The sequence below is a fragment of the Camarhynchus parvulus genome, chromosome 4, assembly GCF_901933205.1.
Source record: "Camarhynchus parvulus chromosome 4, STF_HiC, whole genome shotgun sequence".
Lineage (NCBI taxonomy): Eukaryota > Metazoa > Chordata > Aves > Passeriformes > Thraupidae > Camarhynchus > Camarhynchus parvulus.
In genome coordinates, this window is record NC_044574.1 from 6163521 (window position 1) to 6182270 (window position 18750).

The 18750-nt window shown below is 42.6% G+C and overlaps 1 protein-coding gene across 3 annotated transcripts in view; it reads left to right on the plus strand.

Moving 5' to 3' along the window:
• The first annotated feature begins 131 nt into the window (after positions 1-131).
• The window catches only part of LOC115902927 (charged multivesicular body protein 3), a 34254-nt gene continuing 15635 nt past the window's right edge, over positions 132-18750 (plus strand). Inside the window, exons 1-5 of one of the 3 annotated variants that reach the window (XM_030946895.1) lie at positions 132-165; positions 497-752; positions 2830-2969; positions 12342-12457; positions 14473-16492. In XM_030946895.1, the coding sequence (XP_030802755.1) occupies positions 527-752; positions 2830-2969; positions 12342-12457; positions 14473-16039 (2049 nt within the window). In that variant the 5' untranslated portion in view covers positions 132-165; positions 497-526 and the 3' untranslated portion in view covers positions 16040-16492. Of the gene's footprint in view, positions 166-425; positions 753-2829; positions 2970-12341; positions 12458-14472; positions 16493-18750 lie in introns of those variants that run through there. The other 2 variants (XM_030946893.1, XM_030946897.1) reach the window with 2 other exon arrangements.

The window sequence follows — 18750 nt, forward strand, 5'->3', positions numbered from 1 at the left end:
GCAGCCCGAATCCAAATAAACTCTGTGCACTAAGCTGCCCTAAAACTGCCCGAACACATCGGCCCTGCAAATACCGGCCCCCAGTTCTGCCTCTGTAAATATTTTTCTTTTCATGAAAAGCGTCGGCCGAGTCGGATCCTGCCCTCTCCCTCCCCGCTATCTGAGGTATTTATATATTCTTTTTCTCGCAGCAAAGCGCAGCCGCAGGGTCCAAAGTTGCAGCCGGGGACAGGGACACGACCGCCCCCCGAGCCCGGGGGTGCGGGGTCGGGCCGCAGTGCTGAATCACGGCGGGGGGAAGGAGAAGGGGAAAAGTGGAAGGGGAAAAGGGGGAAAAAGGGGCAGGGGGGCGGTGCTGGCTTGCTCGCGTCACTGTTATGTCTCCGCGGCTCCGCCGGGGCGGGGACAGCGGCAGCGGCGGGCGGGAGGCGGGGGGGGCCGCGGCCCCGCTCCCCTGACAGCCCCCGCTCCCCTCCCTCCCTCCCTCCCTCCCCAGCCCGGCCTCCGGCTCGGCGCTCCCGGGAAGATGTGGGTGAAGCTGTGCTGTTTGCTGCTCTACTTCCTGGCGCTCTTCGTGCTGGCCCGGGTGTTCGAGGCCGTGGCGTGGTACGAGAGCGGCTTCCTCGCCACGCAGCTGGTGGACCCGGTGGCGCTGAGCTTCAGGAAGCTGCGGACCATCCTGGAGTGCCGCGGGCTGGGGCACTCGGGGCTGCCCGAGAAGAAGGATGTGCGGGAGCTGGTGGAGAAGTCAGGTACGCGGAGCTGCCCCGTGACCCGGGGGGACGGACGGAGGTCGGCGCCCGGCCACCCCCGCCTGGGCTCCGGCCGCCCTTGGATGGAGACGCGGGCGCTGCTTCCCTCGGCAGGGCGGGTTTGGGGAGCGAGCTGGCTCCCCCTAGCAAGGGGTTCTGTGGAGGGAGCCCGGGGATCTCGGGGGTGACGGTCACAGCCCGGCGGCGTTGTGAGCCCGAGCGAGTGGAAGGCCTGCGCTGGACGGGGCACCAGCAGCGGCCCTTCCCTTCCCGGCCCTCCCCTCCCCTTCCCCGGGAGTTCCGCTGCGGGCGGTCGGGTCAGTGCGGGTGGCACAGATGCGACCCAGTGTCGTCTGCCGTGAAAAACGAGGAGGAGAGACTCCAAATAGCTGCAGTAGGCTACTGTTTACAGCTGGGGCCAGCTTGTTCCCGTGTATGCCCAGCCGTTTGCTGGGTTTATTACAGGTACGGCTATCAAGATGGGCCCCAAGGAAAGCGATGATTTCATAGCTGAGGAGCACAAGGGATGGGTACTCAGGGTTGAGATGGTTTTATACAAGGGAAGGAGAACTAGTTCCTGCATACTAAAATCAGCTCGGAAAAAGGCAGGGAGGCATTTCAGAAGTATGGAGAACCTGGTGAAGGAGATGGACTTCTCGGGGCTGGTGAAGAGCAGTGGAGATGGGAGGATGGCAGAAGTCTCCTGAAAGTAAGGATGCTGCCTGGAGCAGCTGGAGGGAGCTGGCCCCAAGGACTGGGAGATGGGGCTGATGTAATAGCTGTAGTGCCAGCCAAGCAGGAAAATGTGAGTAGTTGCTTTTAAATCAATGATGGAAGGGCTGGTTATCCAGGCGAGAGAGAAATCCCAGCAGTCAGGATAGGCAGTGAGGGTCTCTAATGTCTGGACAGAGAGGGAGAAAGATTTGGATGGTTGTAGTGCCTGCCATATAACCTTAAAAATGCTGGTTTAAATAATTGATATTAATCCTGGGCATTTAAATGTATTTTGCTGTTACTGTTCATTGTTTATTTATGTTTTTATGTTGTTTATTGGTTTGCTGCTCCAACAGCAAAAAGCATTAGGCACTTTCACTTTTGTTTCCAATCACTTTCACTCCTTGGCTGTCAGGTACTTTAATGATGTCATGATGTTTGGGTTGCATATGCTGCAGGGAAGTGTTTAACTCCAAACAAACTGTATTAACCAACTTCTTCAAATGTCATGGAAACACTTCTCATACCAACAGGCTTTGCAGCATTTTTCTGTGGTTGCGTTTTGGTTTTTTTTTCCCCCCTCTAAATTTTATGAATATTTTTGCAAACCCCTAAAGGGTTTCAGCTGTTGGACTTATTTTTATATTTTTAAGGAAACTGGTTTTGGACAAGACTTCATTTCTGAAAGCTTAGTAGATTAGTTACTAGAATGCAGGTTGTCATTAACAGCGTTTGTAATGATTGTGAAACAGAACACGAGAAGGAAATGAGATTACAAAGGAAACATAATCAGATGATTTTACCGTGAGCTCTTTATGTTGCTGCATTTGGAGTTCATGGGAACTTTTCCCAACTGTGCAAACAAAAGCCAACAGCTAAATTATTCTGCCCGAGATTTTTATTAGCAACAGGACCACAAACATTGGGTTTTGGTCCAGAATTAATGATTGAAATTCTGGAAGTCTGTTTGAGAAATTGCTTGCTGCAAAATTGCAATCCTGTGAAACGAAAGCAAAGATGTACAGGCTAAAATTGCTCTCAGCCACTGAATGTTGTTATTTGCAGAGAATGAGCTTTAGAAGATGTTCTTTTATTCCTTTGTGTGCTCGTGCATGTGTGGTGCATCTGTGTAATCAGAAGCAGAGCATTCATGTCTTCTGTGGTCTGACCGAAGTCAAATTGTTCACAGTCAGGTCACCAGAGATAGAATTATAGTAACAACTTAAGGTTTAGCTACCTTTGTACTGAGAAGATTCTCTGAGCAATCTTGCAAATACAGTTAGTTAAACTGTTACTAGAATTCATGAAGTAATCTTTCTCCAGTGCCATTTTAATTGAATTTCTCCAATTGTCTCTTTTTCAGGAGACCTCATGGAAGGAGAGCTTTATTCAGCTCTCAAGGAGGAAGAGGCCTCTGAATCGGTTTCCAGTACAAATTTCAGTGGTGAAATGCATTTCTATGAGCTTGTAGAAGACACAAAAGATGGGATCTGGCTGGTACAGGTATATCAATTTGACCTTTTGTTTTAATATATATTGATCACACACAAAATGTGTTTCAAAGGAGGAGTTTATGAGGGTAGTTAACTAGTTGTAAAAACGTGTAACAGGGAGATGGTGACAAAGATAAGCTTCATCCAGGAGATGAGGAATAGAGAAATAAAACAAGAAAGGCTGGAAGTGCCAGAGTTCCTATACAGACAGGAAGGAAAAAAAAGCTTGTTATTCTTTGGATTGCTTTTTGAAAAGCAGGCATTTTAGAACCAGGAAACAAGCAGAGCAACACACACTGAAGTACACAGAGTATGCAAGTCCTTGGCCCTGGGTTTGTGAGAGCCTTGTAATGTGTGAAGTAGGTGCATTAGTACAGATGCTCCCAGCTGGCGCAGGCTCCTGGTGCTGCTCTTCCCTTTGGTTGCATTGCATGCTCAGACCCAACCAGTTTAAGTTTCTGCTTGTCTAAGGGGCTTAGAGCACTTGTAAAATCTCTGTTGGCTCTTCACAAAGGCAGGAAGGATCTCAGTCTGCCAACTTCCCAGGCTAGCAGGCCTCTTCTGCGACATATTCCAGTGGCTTGAAGTTAACTTTCTCCCAAGCCTTTTGTGCCCAGCAGTTTTACAATCTGTTTTCCAAGGACTTAATGATAACAAGAGATCATTTAGGAAAATAAAGACAGACTTTTTCCAATAGGATTCTGAAGCAATTAATCATCATTCCCGAGAACATAAGTAACCTAGACCAAAATGTAGAAGTTGTTTTTCTGTGTCAACTTCTCTGTTGACAAGAGTGTGTTTTTTATGGCATAAGTTTCCTCCTAACAGCCATTAATTGGAATTCACACAGGTGAATTCCCCACCAGGCAATTAATTGTTCCGTTGACAGCTCCTACCTGGTTTGTCTGGTCTCACTTCATGTTTTCTATTTAACAGGAAGTCATTAAATCTTGATAATCTGTTTATTAGACCTGTACTGTCACTACATCCATCTCATCCCAAAATAGACAAGAGGACAGATTACCTTCAGACTTGGAATGGCATTTGTGTTTTGGGAAAGATACATTTGGAGTTTATTGAATCCAAGTTTGAGGTTTAAATCATACAGGAGGATATTCTTCAAGCAGAGGGAGAGTGTTGAAAGGCAGTTTACATGTCCCCAAGCTAGCTGACAAATACAGGCATGAATATGCTGTGAAAAACCTTCCCCCCTCCCTGTGCAGCTCAAAAGGGTGAAATATGATAGTTCTCTGTTGTCTCTTGCCTGCAGAATTTTATTTGTAATGGATTTTCCACTAGCATCCTAATAGCAGGTCAGATAGGCTGTGTTTTGATATCTCCAGTGTGATGAATGTTGTCATCATTCTGGGAATATTTGCACAGCTATTCAGTTGGTCACAATAGCTGTGGGAAAAATAATTAGTGGAATTTACAGAATAATTTACTTGCTGAACACTATTTGTTTCTCTACAATAAAAACCACAAGAGATGTCGAATTTCTATTTTTCATTCTTGCTTTTCAGGTTTTCATCACTTGGAGTTTTCATTTGCTCCATTCCCCACCACAACTCCTGTCTGGATAACTCCTGTGCTGGATTCTTCGTGTCCTTTCACAAGTTTTCTCACTCTCCTTAGATCCTATCCCTGCAGAGCTGGTTTTTACCATCACTTTCCACTTCTAGCTCTTGATTCCCTCCCTTGCCCATCCTCCTTTGCTGTTTGGAATTCTGTGGAAACTTTCCAGCTAATTAAGCAGCTCGATGCTCATGCAGGGGAGCGAGGATGGGTTTGGTGACCATGGGCAAGGTCAGAGATTCCCCTGCTCTGTTGCTGCTGGCTGGGAAGCAGAAGGGATCTCCAGATCCTTTTCAGTATCCTGAGCACTGGATCCCTGTTCTCTGAGGGCTGCTGGAAAGGAGCAGGGGGAGAGGAGCAGTTCTGCCTCAGCTGGCACAGTGGCTGTTGCTTGAGTTGGTTTGAACACTTTGTGATGGTCTATGAGAGGACTTTGAAGATGATTTTTATTTTCCAGTGTACATAGATGAAATTTCTGGTGTGGCACAGGCTGGGAGTGTGATAGCTATCACTGTCTGCAGAGAAGCAAAGGAAGAGAGAGGAAATAATTATTATTTCTTGACACGTTTGACAAAAATTGAGGTGCAGGTTTATCATTTAGAGTAAGCCAGATGAGTTCCTTGAAGAAAGTCCAAGTCAGTACACAGGGAATCAGTGTTTTGTGGCTTTGTTTCTTTATTTTCTGGAAATCCACATGCAAAGCATCCTGGTCCAGTGGTAATTTGTTTACCAGTGTAGCTGTTCACAGCGCCTGTGTTGCACTTCCATAGAGCCACAGACAGCAGCATGTTCTTTCTCCTATTAGCTCATGATCTCATCACCTTTCCTTTTATGTTGTTCTTCTTGCTTGCCAGCTGCTGTTGTGCACTTCTCTAGCTGGCAAGGAGAGTGAATTTTAGTTTCTGGAGCTGCTTCTCTTGTTGGTTAGGAGAGTTACATGTAACGTTCTTACTTTTCCAGGCTCTGGTTAGTCTCTAGAAGCCTGTCACATCCAACAGTATTGTAGTCATTATGGCTTTTGAAAATTATCTACAGAAAAAAATCCTCTCTGAATGAAGTTAAAATCTGAATGAATGTATATTTTTATTATTAAAATCTCTACTATAACACAGTGGCAGAGAGAAGTAAAGGGAACTTTTCTTTTTGGCATTGAAGTACAAGGACAGACATTTTGATTGTGTCTGGTAGAGCTGCAAAGGCCATTATTATGGATATAAAATTCTGCAGTCTATTCTGCATCTCAGTTTCTAGTTCAAGTGGTGTAGTCACAGGGCAAGGGATGTGCCTATAGCATTTTGGCGGTGATGGTTTGTTTGTTCTTCCTTTTGCTTGCATGTAGGATGAGTGATTTTCATATTTATTTGCATTCTGAATTTTACCAGGTGATCAGCTCTTCTTGCTAAAAAGAAACAAAGCAGAAACATTCAGTTCTTTCAAAATACATAATTCAGTGTTTGTGTCTTTTCCAATAGCCCTTCAGGATCATTTACCACAAGATACCTGATTTTAAGTTTCAGTTTTCTTCTTGAGAGGCTTCATGTCCAGTCAAGGGTGCAGAATACCATCAGCTGGAATAGAATAGTCCTTGTACTGCCTGTGTATCTGTGTTAACTCATTGCAGAAGCTCATTTATTCTTGATCTCTGATTTAACTGACAGCACAACTGACTGTCCAGATCAGTGCATAGGTCACCTCACCTCCCTGGAGAAACTGCACATAATTTTGAGGTGGTTAATTTCTGTGTGCTGTGATGGATGTAGTCCTTGCCTATTTGGATGTGATTTTTCACAATCTCTTTCTTGGAAAAGAAAGGCAAAAAGTCTCCAGATATCTGCAGTCCATATGGATGGATTCTGAATGAGTTGTGAATTCTTAGGAAAGAGAGTCTAAGTGGAAATTCAGTTCCATTAACACGTTGTCAGATAATAAACAGAAAGTGAGATGTCTCAGAATTAATAGAAGTGCAGACATTCATGTAGAAACTTACTGACATTATCTGGAATAAGTAAGCTTTTTTCCAAGCTTTCAATAAGTAAATTACCAGTCCATTTATAATTAATTGTATTTTTACTTCTGCTTTATATATAGAAGCAGAGTTTGCAGCCTAGCTGTTAATGAAAAAGGCTTCTATGACTGGAGTTCTTGAACCTTTTTATCTTTGTGGACCCCTAAAAATCTTCCAGGTCATGCATGGAATCTTCACAGTAATATTGAGTTTCCTCTGCTCATTTACCCTCTGCAGTCACTGTGGGGGAGTGCATGGGTTTCTCAAACTGGAAACCACTGAACCAGACAGACAGTTCTCATCTTCATGCAACCTTACCAGTTCATTAAATGAGTTAGAAATCACTTTTGTCTTTGGCAAAACCACACAGGCTTTCTCCAATTGAAATGTCCGTATTCCTTATGTGGAGAGTGACTTTCTGAGGCTGGCTGAGACTGACTGCTCATGACAGAGCCCCCTGGATGTGTGTGTGTGCAGCAGGGAATGGTGTCTCTTACTAATGGGTTTTGTTCTTTCTGATGGTGTAAAGTCTGTCACAGTGCCCTAGTGCCCAGAGCTGAGGAGCACTTGGAGTCGTTGTCTTTGTGGCTGAGCTGTAAAACCAAGTTGTCACTATTACTGTGTCTTTGAAATTGTATGCTGTTGGTATGAGCAGGTGTGCCTGACACTCACTGTCCCAGCTAGAATTGGTTAAAATAATGAGAGCTGGAGCACATGAGGTGTTGGTTCTGCTTTTGCCCCTCTCTGACTCATTGTCATGCCTTGTGATATTCAAACACTTTTAGTTGTGAGCGAGCTTCAAAACTTCCTGAGAACAAATCTTGTTCCTGTGACCTGCTTTGAGATCTCTGCATACCTGTCTGAAAGAAATCGAGCAAAATCTGATTTAAATGCACAGAAAACAGGATAATACTCTAGTGAGGTCGTTACCATGTCATGCTCAAGTACTTCAGGGGTACCAGAAAAGGAGTCTGTCTTTGCATATTGCATTGCTACAGCAAACTCTGACATCAGCTGGGCTTCCTCAAGCCGCTTCGATTTCAGTCATATTTTTACTTGTATTTTAAGAATCTATGTTTCATAAAATAATGTTTAAAAATGCTTAATGATACTTGGAAGTTAAGAAGCAGCTGGATCCGTGGTGGTTATAAAGTAGCTATTGCAATATTAATGCACCTGCCCAATACACTTTGGGTTTGGATTAGGCAAGAAAGGCAAAGTGCCTTGGGGACTTAGTCCTCTTTTTTCAAGTGTTTGTATCTTTTTGGCTCTGGGATATATGCTCTTTACGTCTGTTCTTTAATGTCATAGCTATGACTACTTCAACATATAGATAAAAATATTTCTATTTTTCTAATTTACTGATTTTTCTAATTACTTTCTTGATTGAACTCTTTGAGGGTAATTCTGTGTAATTCAGTGTCATGAGAACTCTTCCAATGCAAAAGGTCCCTATTCCATTGTCTTTTGAAATCATCAGAATCTCAGCATTTACAGTATTACAGAGGTGGTAATTCAGACCCTGCTGGTCCTCTGGCCTGCGTTAGGTGGGAGTTAGGGAGCAGATCCATTCTGTGGTGTGAACTTGTTAAATAGTAGGGTTACTGTGATCCTATTGGATTCCCTTAGCCCATTAAGATGATTAATGGATTAATTGAGTTCCCCTCATTGTCTTACTTGTCACTCTGACATGTGATATGCCACAGATTGTAAACATAGCTAATAATAAGCGAAGCTGAGAGGGTTTGTGCTTCTCCAGACGTGGTGTTTGTTTCCCATCTGTGTTAGCTGATCCCTTCTCCTAGGAGCTTGGGCTTTATTTCTGTAACATTAAATAGAGTGTGTGATTGAAAGGGACCTTTCTGATGAGCTAGCTCAGCTTTCTGCTAGACTGTAGAATATGTGTTTAGAAAATATTTTGCTGTCTCTCTTACACTGTAAATTGTTCAAATACTTCTGTTGACTGTTTTCTTCTTGGAAATGTGTGTCTGACTTCTGGCTTGTGTGTACTCAGGGCTAATTTGTTCCTATTGGGCATAAACTGACATTGCCCTTTAGTTTCACAGTGTCCTGATGTCAACCACCCTCCTCCCAGTAAGGGAGGTCAATCAACCAGTTTGTTTTGCCAGGTCTGATATTCCCTGGGCTTTGCTTGTTTTGCAGCCAGTTCACATTGATGGCTGGTGTTTCCTTGTGGAGCAGCTGATAGCCCCGAGCATTTGCTCCCATTGCTGTTTCTAAGTGATGAACTCCCCAAGTGTCCTGTTCATTACTGAATTCAATTTCATGTGTGACACTCTGCATTACAAGATTTGTGCAGCTCTTCCTGCATGGTGTTGTAATCCTCTTTCTCACATAGATGTGCTTCCCAGTTTTATGTCTTCTACAAATGGCTTTGGGAGACTTCAAGTTCCCACAGGAAGGGTATTAATGGGGAATATATGCAGAACTGAGCTCTAAGGTAAATCTATTAAGTCTGTTAGCACCTTTCTGGCATTTTGATGTCTTTTTGCTATAGCCAATTTCTTGCTCATTTTAATACTTTTTTTTTCCCACTCACTATAAAAGCCTATCTGTAGCTCTCATGTAATTTTTCCATGTGGCATAATACATGATACACTACCAAACTACAAACAGGGTACTGCATTCCCTTTTTCTCTTGAAGCTCAGTTCTTTTCCTTCAGGGAAAGTTTCTGTCAATCAGGAATGATACATCTTTAGTAGTTGCATGCTGGAAAGAGGTGGAAAATGTAACTGTCTCTGCACCTCTAAAACTTCTACAGTTTTGCATCCTATTGAAATCAACCTGGTGGGATTTTTCTTTTTTTTCATTTGCTCTTAAATATAGCTGCAGACTTGTTACTGTCCTGTCAAAATGTGAATTGGTCTGATAGGGGTTTGCAAAAAATTTTCACAGGTTCACCTGTGATCCTGGGTGCTTGTTCTAGGATGGAGATAACCTGCTGACTCTGATTTAAGGGCATTAAGTTATTTGAGTTCTGCTTTCACCTTCAGGTGATGTAGTTTCTTCCCATAAATTTGCTAACTGGTCCATGGCCAGCCACCTCTCCCCTCCACTGAAAACTGAGTCATGGTATTAATTTAACTATAAAAAGAAAATTATCTTCCATTTCCACCTATCTTCATTGTTTGGGGATCCTGCTGCTTCTCCCCCTCTTCTATTCTTATTCATATGACTGAAAAACCTTTGGGTACAACTTGTAATAGTCTTTGTGTGACCTAACTTGAATAGCTCATTTTTCCTTACCTTTTTTTTTTTCCGTGCATATCTTTCTTTGATAGCTCTTCTTTTTGACCTTTATTTCAATCCTTGTAGATTGTCAAACTATTTCTAACCTCTCTTTGGATGTGATTGCTAAGAAGTAGTGCAGGACTTGGCAACGTTTTTTTTTTCTTATTTGAAATATAAAATCCTGATAGCTTTAACACCATGGGCTTGAAGAACTTCCAGGCCTCTTCCACATTCAAATTCCCAGTCTCCTCAGTCACAGGTTTTTAAGCTAAATTTCTTAACTTATCAAAATTCACACTTTTAAAATAAAATCTGTTACAAGTGTTTGCAGGTTATTTTTAATTTAAGCTGAAGTACATTTTGATTGCTTAACCTGCAGTGTTTTCTTGGACTCCCTCATGCACAGAGGTGGTGACTGCTTTCCAAAATACAAAGCCTTGCCTTGGCCTGGTGAACTCCCAGTGCTGTAAGTGGGTGTTGTCTGCAAGGAGCAGCTGCAATGGACATGTTTATTTGGAATTTTTTTCCATAATTACATAAAAAAGCACGAGCCCAAAATATTTTATGAAGCTTCAGTGTGCAAAACCATAGCAGGGTTCCTCTATGTAGTTACAAAATACAGACTGCTACTTACGTCATTGTTCTTCAGTATGAATATCTTTCTCCAGGAGAAAAGACTTTTTCATAAGAAATTAATTAAGCTGGTGTTAAAATATAATGGTGTAAAATACAATGGTGACTGTATTTGCAACAAATTTTTGTCTTGACACTTAAAGTCAATGTTGTGGTGCCAGGCAGAAGAAACAGTGAGCAGGATCTGTCCTCCTGCACACATTAACATTCTCTCATCACTGTTTCACAGCATGCACACAGAGTTTTAGAAGAAGCCAGTCTCTGAGTAGTTGTATCAAAGAGTAATCCAGTCACCAAGGTTTTACTCCTGTGTTTACTAATAAAACATAGTGGTTTCTTGCCATGTTGGGTGCATTTATCATGCCATAGTAACTCTGAGGATATTTTAAGGATATTTTATGGCTTTAGGGTGTCTTTAGGAATTTGGTCTCCCTTGATTGAAGTGCATGAAAGGAAGAAGTTTAAAATACCCAAAGCTTCAGTCACATTGGGTGATGTAATACAGTAATACAGTAGATTTCCCAGCTGGTTGTTTCAGTGTGTGATGGTTACATTTATCTAATCAAAAAGGCTTTTCTATATGATGTGTGTGTTTTAAGAATAACTTGAAGGATTCTTACCTGGATTTTCACCTCCAGTGTTATTTAAATATTTTGGGCTTAGTGGAATAGAAATGTAATCTGTGAGTTCAGTTTGTTTCCCTATGTAGAGCATTCTGCTTGGCGAATTCTTCTATTTTAAGATTCTTTGAGGCTGCTACTTACCACAAAGCAGATAATATTTATGAGTCTCAAAGGCTGGACACGCTTTCTAGGCTGAATCTCAGCATGTCCACAGAGAACTGTTAATCATGGTGACAGCCCAACTTCCAGGGGCAAGCTGACATTTGAGGTTATTAAGTCAGAAAATGATTGGGATAAGTTTAATGGCGGGTAAACAAATATCTAACAAATGGAAGTTTCAATATTTAATTTAAAAATATATTTTAAGTGGCTGCCAGTAAGCCTGCAGAAGCATGTGAGTTGTTTCTAAAATAGAAAATGCGATGGCTGGTGGAATAGTGCAAGATCAGTCATGTCACTCAAAATTACCTGTCAGCTGGCAGCAGGCAGAGTTTTCTTCTCCTTGTGGGTTTTTTCCCCCTCCCTGTACAGATATAAGTCAGAGGATGAATGCTGATTCTTCATCATCTGTGTCAGTAGTAGCTTACAGTGAGGTAATCTAAAGTACAGCTTTAATATACTGGGTTAGAGCAAATTAAACCTTTAATTTGGATATATCACAGCAAATGATTGTCCTGAAATGGCAGATGGGACATTGGAGTTGGTGAAACAGTCACATCAAGTTGCAGAGTGAGTCACAGGCAAAGCTGGAAGGAGTCAAGATCCTTAGGCATTATCTGGGGGGTTAATCAGTAGTTTCCACTGCTCAGGAATGGCTGTTGGCAGTTTAATCTGGTACCAGGTACATGCATTCCCACTCATTCTGCTTGCTTTGAGACAAGGTTTCTTTGGTATGTTATAAGTTTTGAGGGAGAATTGTGATAAAATTATGGTCTTTTTTTATTGCAAATAAGAGAAACCTGCTGCACTCCTCTCCTTTCTCCCCCACTATGAACTGGTTAATGATAGTTTTGTTATTTTACCAAGGTTTTTGTTAACTACCACTGATTTTAGTATCTTAACATGTACTTAACATGATGATGCACTTCTTTCTCTCTGCAGAACCACATTTCTTAGTGCTTTACTCTCCAAAGACATTTGTCATGACTCCCAATTGTACATTCATACTCTGTGCCCTAAAAGAAGGGGAAGGACTATCAAGCATGACCAGCACTCTGTTTTCTTGAAACTTGCTCTTTATTTCAGGAACCAAGCTGATTGTGATACTAAACTGGTATTTCCTTTTGGCAATAGGTCATAGCAAACAACAGAAGCCCACTGGTGGGTAAAGTCCACTGGGAGAAAATGGTGAAGAAAGTTTCAAGATTCGGCATCCGTACCGGCACTTTTAACTGCTCCAGTGACCCCAGGTATATCCTTAAAGGATTATCTAAATCCCAAGAGTATCTTAAGGCTCAGCTGTGTTCTAGCAGCAGGGCTTGCTGTGTTGTAAAAGTAGCTGTGACAGAAGGTGGCTTTATTCGTGTTTTTATCTCTCCTAAAGTCTGCTCAGAATGCTCCATTACATTATTTATCAGCTCTGCAGCTTCCTAAAGCATCGTGTGGGTAATGCATGATTAGACTGTAGAGAGCATAATACAGCAGTGAAGAGGAATGAACAGAAGAGTTTGGCCTTCCAGTTTAGGCATTCAGGGAAAGGAACTGTGCTTGCTTAGGACAAAGCTGAATAGATCAGTTTTAGAGTCGTTTTATCACCATCTGGAAGGGGAAAGCACAGGTTAGCATGAACCTTGCATACAGTGCCTGCCTCCCAGAATTACTGACAAATCCTGTTCCCTGACAAATGTATGTTTATATATAAACTGGCACACACCCTTGGACAACACACAGTGTGCTGTGCAAGAGTCACTGTGTTTGCATATGATTTCTAACCAGGAAGAAGAGCAGAGCCAAAGAAGCTATTAATAATTCTCTGCTGCTGTAAAAAGAGGCTTTTTTTATACATTTTGTTGGAGGCGTTTGCTTTACATGACAGGAGACTTTGTCTAGAATTCCAGTGGCATGTATGGATACGCACATCTTATGCAGCTTAAGTCCTAAATGTTTACAGAAATCTCAGTGTTAATCATAAGAGGAAATTCTTAGGCTGTGTAGTGCTTATGCAAAATAATCTTGTATTTGAACATCTTAAAAATTTGGCAGTGTTTCTCTTTGCATATCTCCTAAGTAGCCTTAATGTTCTGATCAAATACCATGTTTTAAATTAATTCCTTTTTTTTAATACGAGAAATGTTTTCTCGAGTAAACCCATGTGAACAGTTTTCATCAGGTTGCAGCTGAAATTCAGAAGAATACTACATGCTGCAGTAATCAGGATACCTTTATTAGCAGGGTAATATCTTACTAAAATGCTCTTTCTAAAAATGCTGCATTCAGATTCCTGGCAAGGGGAGTTGTAATTGTCTAAATACATGTTGACAGAGCAGAACCACAGAGGAGCTAGGTAAGATGGCTGGTGAATGAGGCTGGTGGTCCCAATGTGCAGGGTTCTCAGACATTGCATGCCTGTTGGTTCTGTCATAGTTTGATTGTTGAAGCTTGCCAGGTATTTCCTTAGAGGAGGGCTAGATAATTTGGTGTAGTGATATTGGTAGGAAAGATGTGTGAGAGAAGGGGTCTGGTGAGAGTTACTGTGCTCTGGACCATGACTCAGGGTTCAGCCATGAAGAGCCTTTTCTTTTTGTTTTGGATTTGGGGTTCATCCCATCTGCCTGCCAGACAGTGTGGGTATTTTTTTAGCCCAAATCATCCAGCACCATGTGTGTGCTTCCTGCTCTGCTGGTTTTGTGGCCAGCTCTCTCACCTCACCCCTTAGCCTGTCTGCATCTTGACAAAATCCCAGTAGGAAGTAGACACTTGTCAGCTTCATTAAAGCAAGTGCAAACAGACCAGTGTCTGCTCAACTTCGCCCCACAGCTGTTTGGCAAAGCCAGGATGGAAGGAAGCACTGGGAAAGCTGTGGGATATTGAATTACACTGGAGTGGTTTTCTTCTTGCCTGGAAGGCCAAGGAAAAGTAGCTTTTAATACTAAAGCTTTAAAGCAGAGAGTCAGCTTGTGTATTACTCAAATCCAGTTACAAAGCATCAATGGCTGAATGGCTTTGTTTACTTTAATGACCTGTGAAAATTAACACTATTACTCTTCCTGTTTTATGAATGCATATCTCTTTAAAATATTCCTGTAAGATAGAAAGATATTGTAAGAATAAATATGCTTTGGCAGAGAATATTGGGTACCCTTATTTCCTGCTATTATATTATAAGGGTTCCCAGGTGCTCAGCATGTCTCATTTTTGGGCTTAGAATAGAAATGTAAGTTCTGGGGTTATGAAAGTGGAATCTAACCTGCCATTTTCTTTGTAGATACTGCAAGAGGAGGGGTTGGCTGAAATCCACCCTCATTATGTCGGTTCCACAAACCAGTACCTCCAAGGGCAAAGTCATGCTGAAGGAATACAACGGGCGCAAGATCGAAGTGGAGCACATCTTCAAATGGATCACAGCCCACGCTGCCTCTCGGATCAAAACCATCTACAACTCTGAGCATTTGAAAGAAGAATGGAACAAAAGTGACCAGTACCGGGTGAAAATATACCTGTTTGCCAACCTCGACCAGCCTCCAGCCTTCTTCTCTGCACTGAGTGTAAAGTTTACTGGAAGAGTAGAGTTTATTTTTGTCAACGTGGAAAACTGGGACAATAAAAGTTACATGGCAGAAATTGGTATCTATAAGACACCATCGTATATACTGAGGACTCCTGAGGGGATTTACAGGTATGGAAATAACACTGGTGAATTTATATCACTACGTGCCATGGATTCCTTTTTGCGCTCGTTGCAACCAGAAGTTAACGATTTATTTGTTTTAAGTTTAGTTTTGGTTAATCTGATGGCTTGGATGGACCTGTTTATTACACAAGGCGCCACTATAAAGCGTTTTGTGGTTCTTATAAGCACTTTAGGGACATATAATTCACTATTAATTATTTCCTGGCTACCAGTGTTAGGTTTTTTGCAACTACCCTACTTAGACAGCTTTTATGAGTACAGTTTAAAACTCTTCAGGTACTCGAACACAACTACTTTGGCTTCTTGGGTGAGGGCAGATTGGATGTTCTACTCCTCACATCCAGCCCTCTTCCTCAGCACGTACCTTGGCCATGGTTTGCTAATTGATTACTTTGAGAAGAAGCGAAGGCGCAATAACAACACGGATGAAGTAAATGCCAATAATCTGGAGTGGCTGTCGAGCCTGTGGGACTGGTACACCAGCTACCTGTTTCATCCCATTGCTTCTTTTCAACACTTCCCTTTTGACTCAGATTGGGATGAAGACCCGGATTTGTTCTTGGAGCGGTTGGCCTTCCCCGATCTCTGGCTTCACCCTCTGATACCAACTGATTATATTAAAAACTTACCCATGTGGAGGTTTCAATGCCTCAGCGCCCATTCTGACGAGGAAACGCTGGAAACCTTTCCAGACAGCGAAAGTGACTCTGACAGTGAGAACAAAGAGGTCTTCAGTAGCGACAGAGAGGTCTCGGAGGACGATGAGCTGAGCACGTGTCACAGGTGCAGTGAAGAAGGTGTGGATGCCTGTTCCTGTGCCAGTCACTCTTGTCACCATGAGCCATGCGAGCGCAAAGCCAGGTCCTACAGCTCGTACAGCTCTGCGGGTGACCTGGAGCCAGACTGGGCAGCCTGGCCCTCCAACATGTTGCACTGTACGGAATGTGTGGTGTGTCTAGAAAATTTTGCAAAGGGCTGCCTGCTGATGGGCCTGCCCTGCGGCCACGTGTTCCACCAGAATTGCATCATGAAGTGGCTGGCGGGCGGGCGGCACTGCTGTCCCGTCTGCAGGTGGGCGTCCTACAAAAAAAAGCAGCCATACACACACCCACAGCCTTTGTCAAGTGAGCCCCCGTCTTAGCTGTGTGCCCCTGTCTTTTGTAAGCTTTCAGGATATTACTGCTTGCCTTTTAAATGTTAGTCACTTAAAAGATTACGTGGTTTGAAGTTTTAGTTTAAATGTTAGTGCAGTGAACTGAAATATACATGATGCTAACGTTAATGACAGAATCATTTGGTTGCCTTGTATGTTGAACTGAATGCAAACTTACCTTACAAATAATTTGTTCTCTTCAACATCCGAAAACTTGATGCTGTTTTTGTAAGCACAAAAATCAAGCCTACAAGAGAAGCGTATTCCAGCAAACATTTACAAGTTGAGATGTGGGTGAAATTGAAATTCTAATCGGACACAATTGCTTAATTTAAGTGTTTCTTATTTTAGAGTCTGTTCTGCACATCTTTGTTGAATAATGTATGTTGTAAGACAGTACCATTTAAAAAGAAATCGGTGAAATAAATTATTTTAAAAGGAGATTTGTAATGTTAATTGTTTTGATAAATATTTTGTGTGTATGGTTACGGATGTCTTGCTGGCCTGATTTATCTGTGAAGACAATAAAAATATAACACAACTCTTGTGACTAATAAATCATCTCCTAGGGATGCAGGAATTCAGTGCTCTGAGCCACTGGCCAAGGAGAAGGCAGTGGTGTTTCACTGGGAACTGTTTCTTTCCTTCATAAGTCTGCTGTGTTGAGGTGCTTCTCTGCTGGATATGGTTTTCCAGTTGATTACAAGGTGCTTTTCCAGATGAAGACCCTCTTCTAGCAGCTGTCTCTCCAGTACCCTCATCTGCAGACATCTAGGAAGACTTTAGGGTAGCTCCCTCTACAGCCTCAAAGTAAACTGTTGAGAAGGAGCAGAATATTGTCATGCAGTGACATAAGTGGCTTGTAAAGGTACAAATTGCCAGCTTCCAACTGTGCTGGTATTCTGAAGTGATTTCTGGTTTCTTTGATAGTTCTTTGGAGGCATAAAAAAATGAGTCTTGTTTTCTTTATATTTCCATGTGAAACTCTGATTTTGGTTGTACCTTTCAGAAATCATTGGACTGAAAATAGAGAGGAATTGTTGGTTGGAAAGAAAAAAGAGGGGGGGAAGAGCAGATTATATGAGTAGAGGAAAAGACTAAACTAGAAAGATATTTTCAATTGTCTTATTGCCTTTGTGATATGAAAGGAGGATAGTGACATAAAGGTGATGATAATAGGAAATTCAAACACAGCTCCCCATTGCAGTTACAATCCATCTCCCAGTGTCTTTATAGATTTGGGAGGATGGTGCTCACAGAGCTGCTGGCATTGTTTCATCTGTCCAGGGTACCTGACCATGCTCTTTTTTATTAACAAATGTTTCAGGGCACTGTCACCAGTGTGTTCCCAGGAAGATATTAATGTAATTAGCAGAAGAGCTGTTTTTAATTTACTGAGTCCTTTTTTCTCTCTCATTTCCTTTTTCCCAGGGCAGTACTGAAGCAGAGAGGTACAAGGGGCACAATATCAGCAACTCTCCTGTGGTCCAGAAAGTAATTTTTATTCTAGTTGGGACCTGCCAGTACATGTCCTGTCTATGTCATTACAGCCTCAGCAGAGCAGCAGAGAGGCATAATGAGGGCAAAGATCATTTCTGCTTCCAATTTGTGCAGCAGCACGGCGTATGTGCTTGTCATGAGTATCTGAAATCCACATTGTTTCAGGACTGTTTTGAAATCTGCACTGAACTGAGGCCTTGCCAAGGGAAAGGAGAAGTTTTGTGAGTATAAATAAGGCTGCAGCTGAGGTGCTGACACACACAAGTGAGGTGCTGTATCACAGCCCGCCGTAGCCTTTCAGTGGTACCTCGGCAATTTGCCAAATGCTGTGAGTGCTGAGCTGGAGCAATGCTGTGTCCTTGGAGCACTGAGTGCTCATGGAGTGCACTCTACTGATGAAGGCTGACCTCCTCACCCTCACACACAACCCCAGCAGCTCTGCTTCTGTGCACTGGTTCAGCCTTATTTGCAAACCTTTGTGCACACCTGTTTCAGCTGAAGACTTGTTTTGATGGCCTCAGTTGCTCTACTCATCCTGTTCTTTTGATGGATGACCCAAACTGCTGGTTAATTAGCAGGAGAGCCACTGAGGGCACATCCACAGGAGCAGGTAATTATGACCAGCAGGTAGCTGTGGAGGAAGGTTTAGTCCCCTCGTGTCTGGGTTATATAAATTGTTGTGATGCAGTTCCCGGCAAGGCATCTGTTACAGGATCTTGAGCAGCTGGCGTAGTGTATGGAGAGTCCCAGCAGGACAGAAAAAGCAGTTGGATGTATTTATTTTATGAAATGCTCGTGTCAGTAGCAGCAGAAGCATCCAAGTAACATTGTTTTCTACCCGTGCAGGATCTCAGACAGCCCTTCCCTGACGTGTTGATAGTTGAACATCCGGAGAAGGGAGCAAAGGAGCAAAGACTGTGCCTGTAACAAGGTCAGCGGTTTCGCTGCTCACATGTTTTGCCTCGCAGGGCTGGGTTGTGCTGGTGCTTGTGAAGTGTCTTAACTGAGATGCTAAACATTCCTAAAGCATTGTTTTATTCTCTGATGTCTCGTGCCTGGAAGCTGGAGACCAATTGTAAACAGAAAATGTCAAACCACTAAGGTGAGGATATTCACTTGTTTGTTAGGTTTAATAAAGGCAATGGATGTTTGGTGCTGCTATTACAAAGGATGGATTTAAATAATCTCTAAAGCTCTTT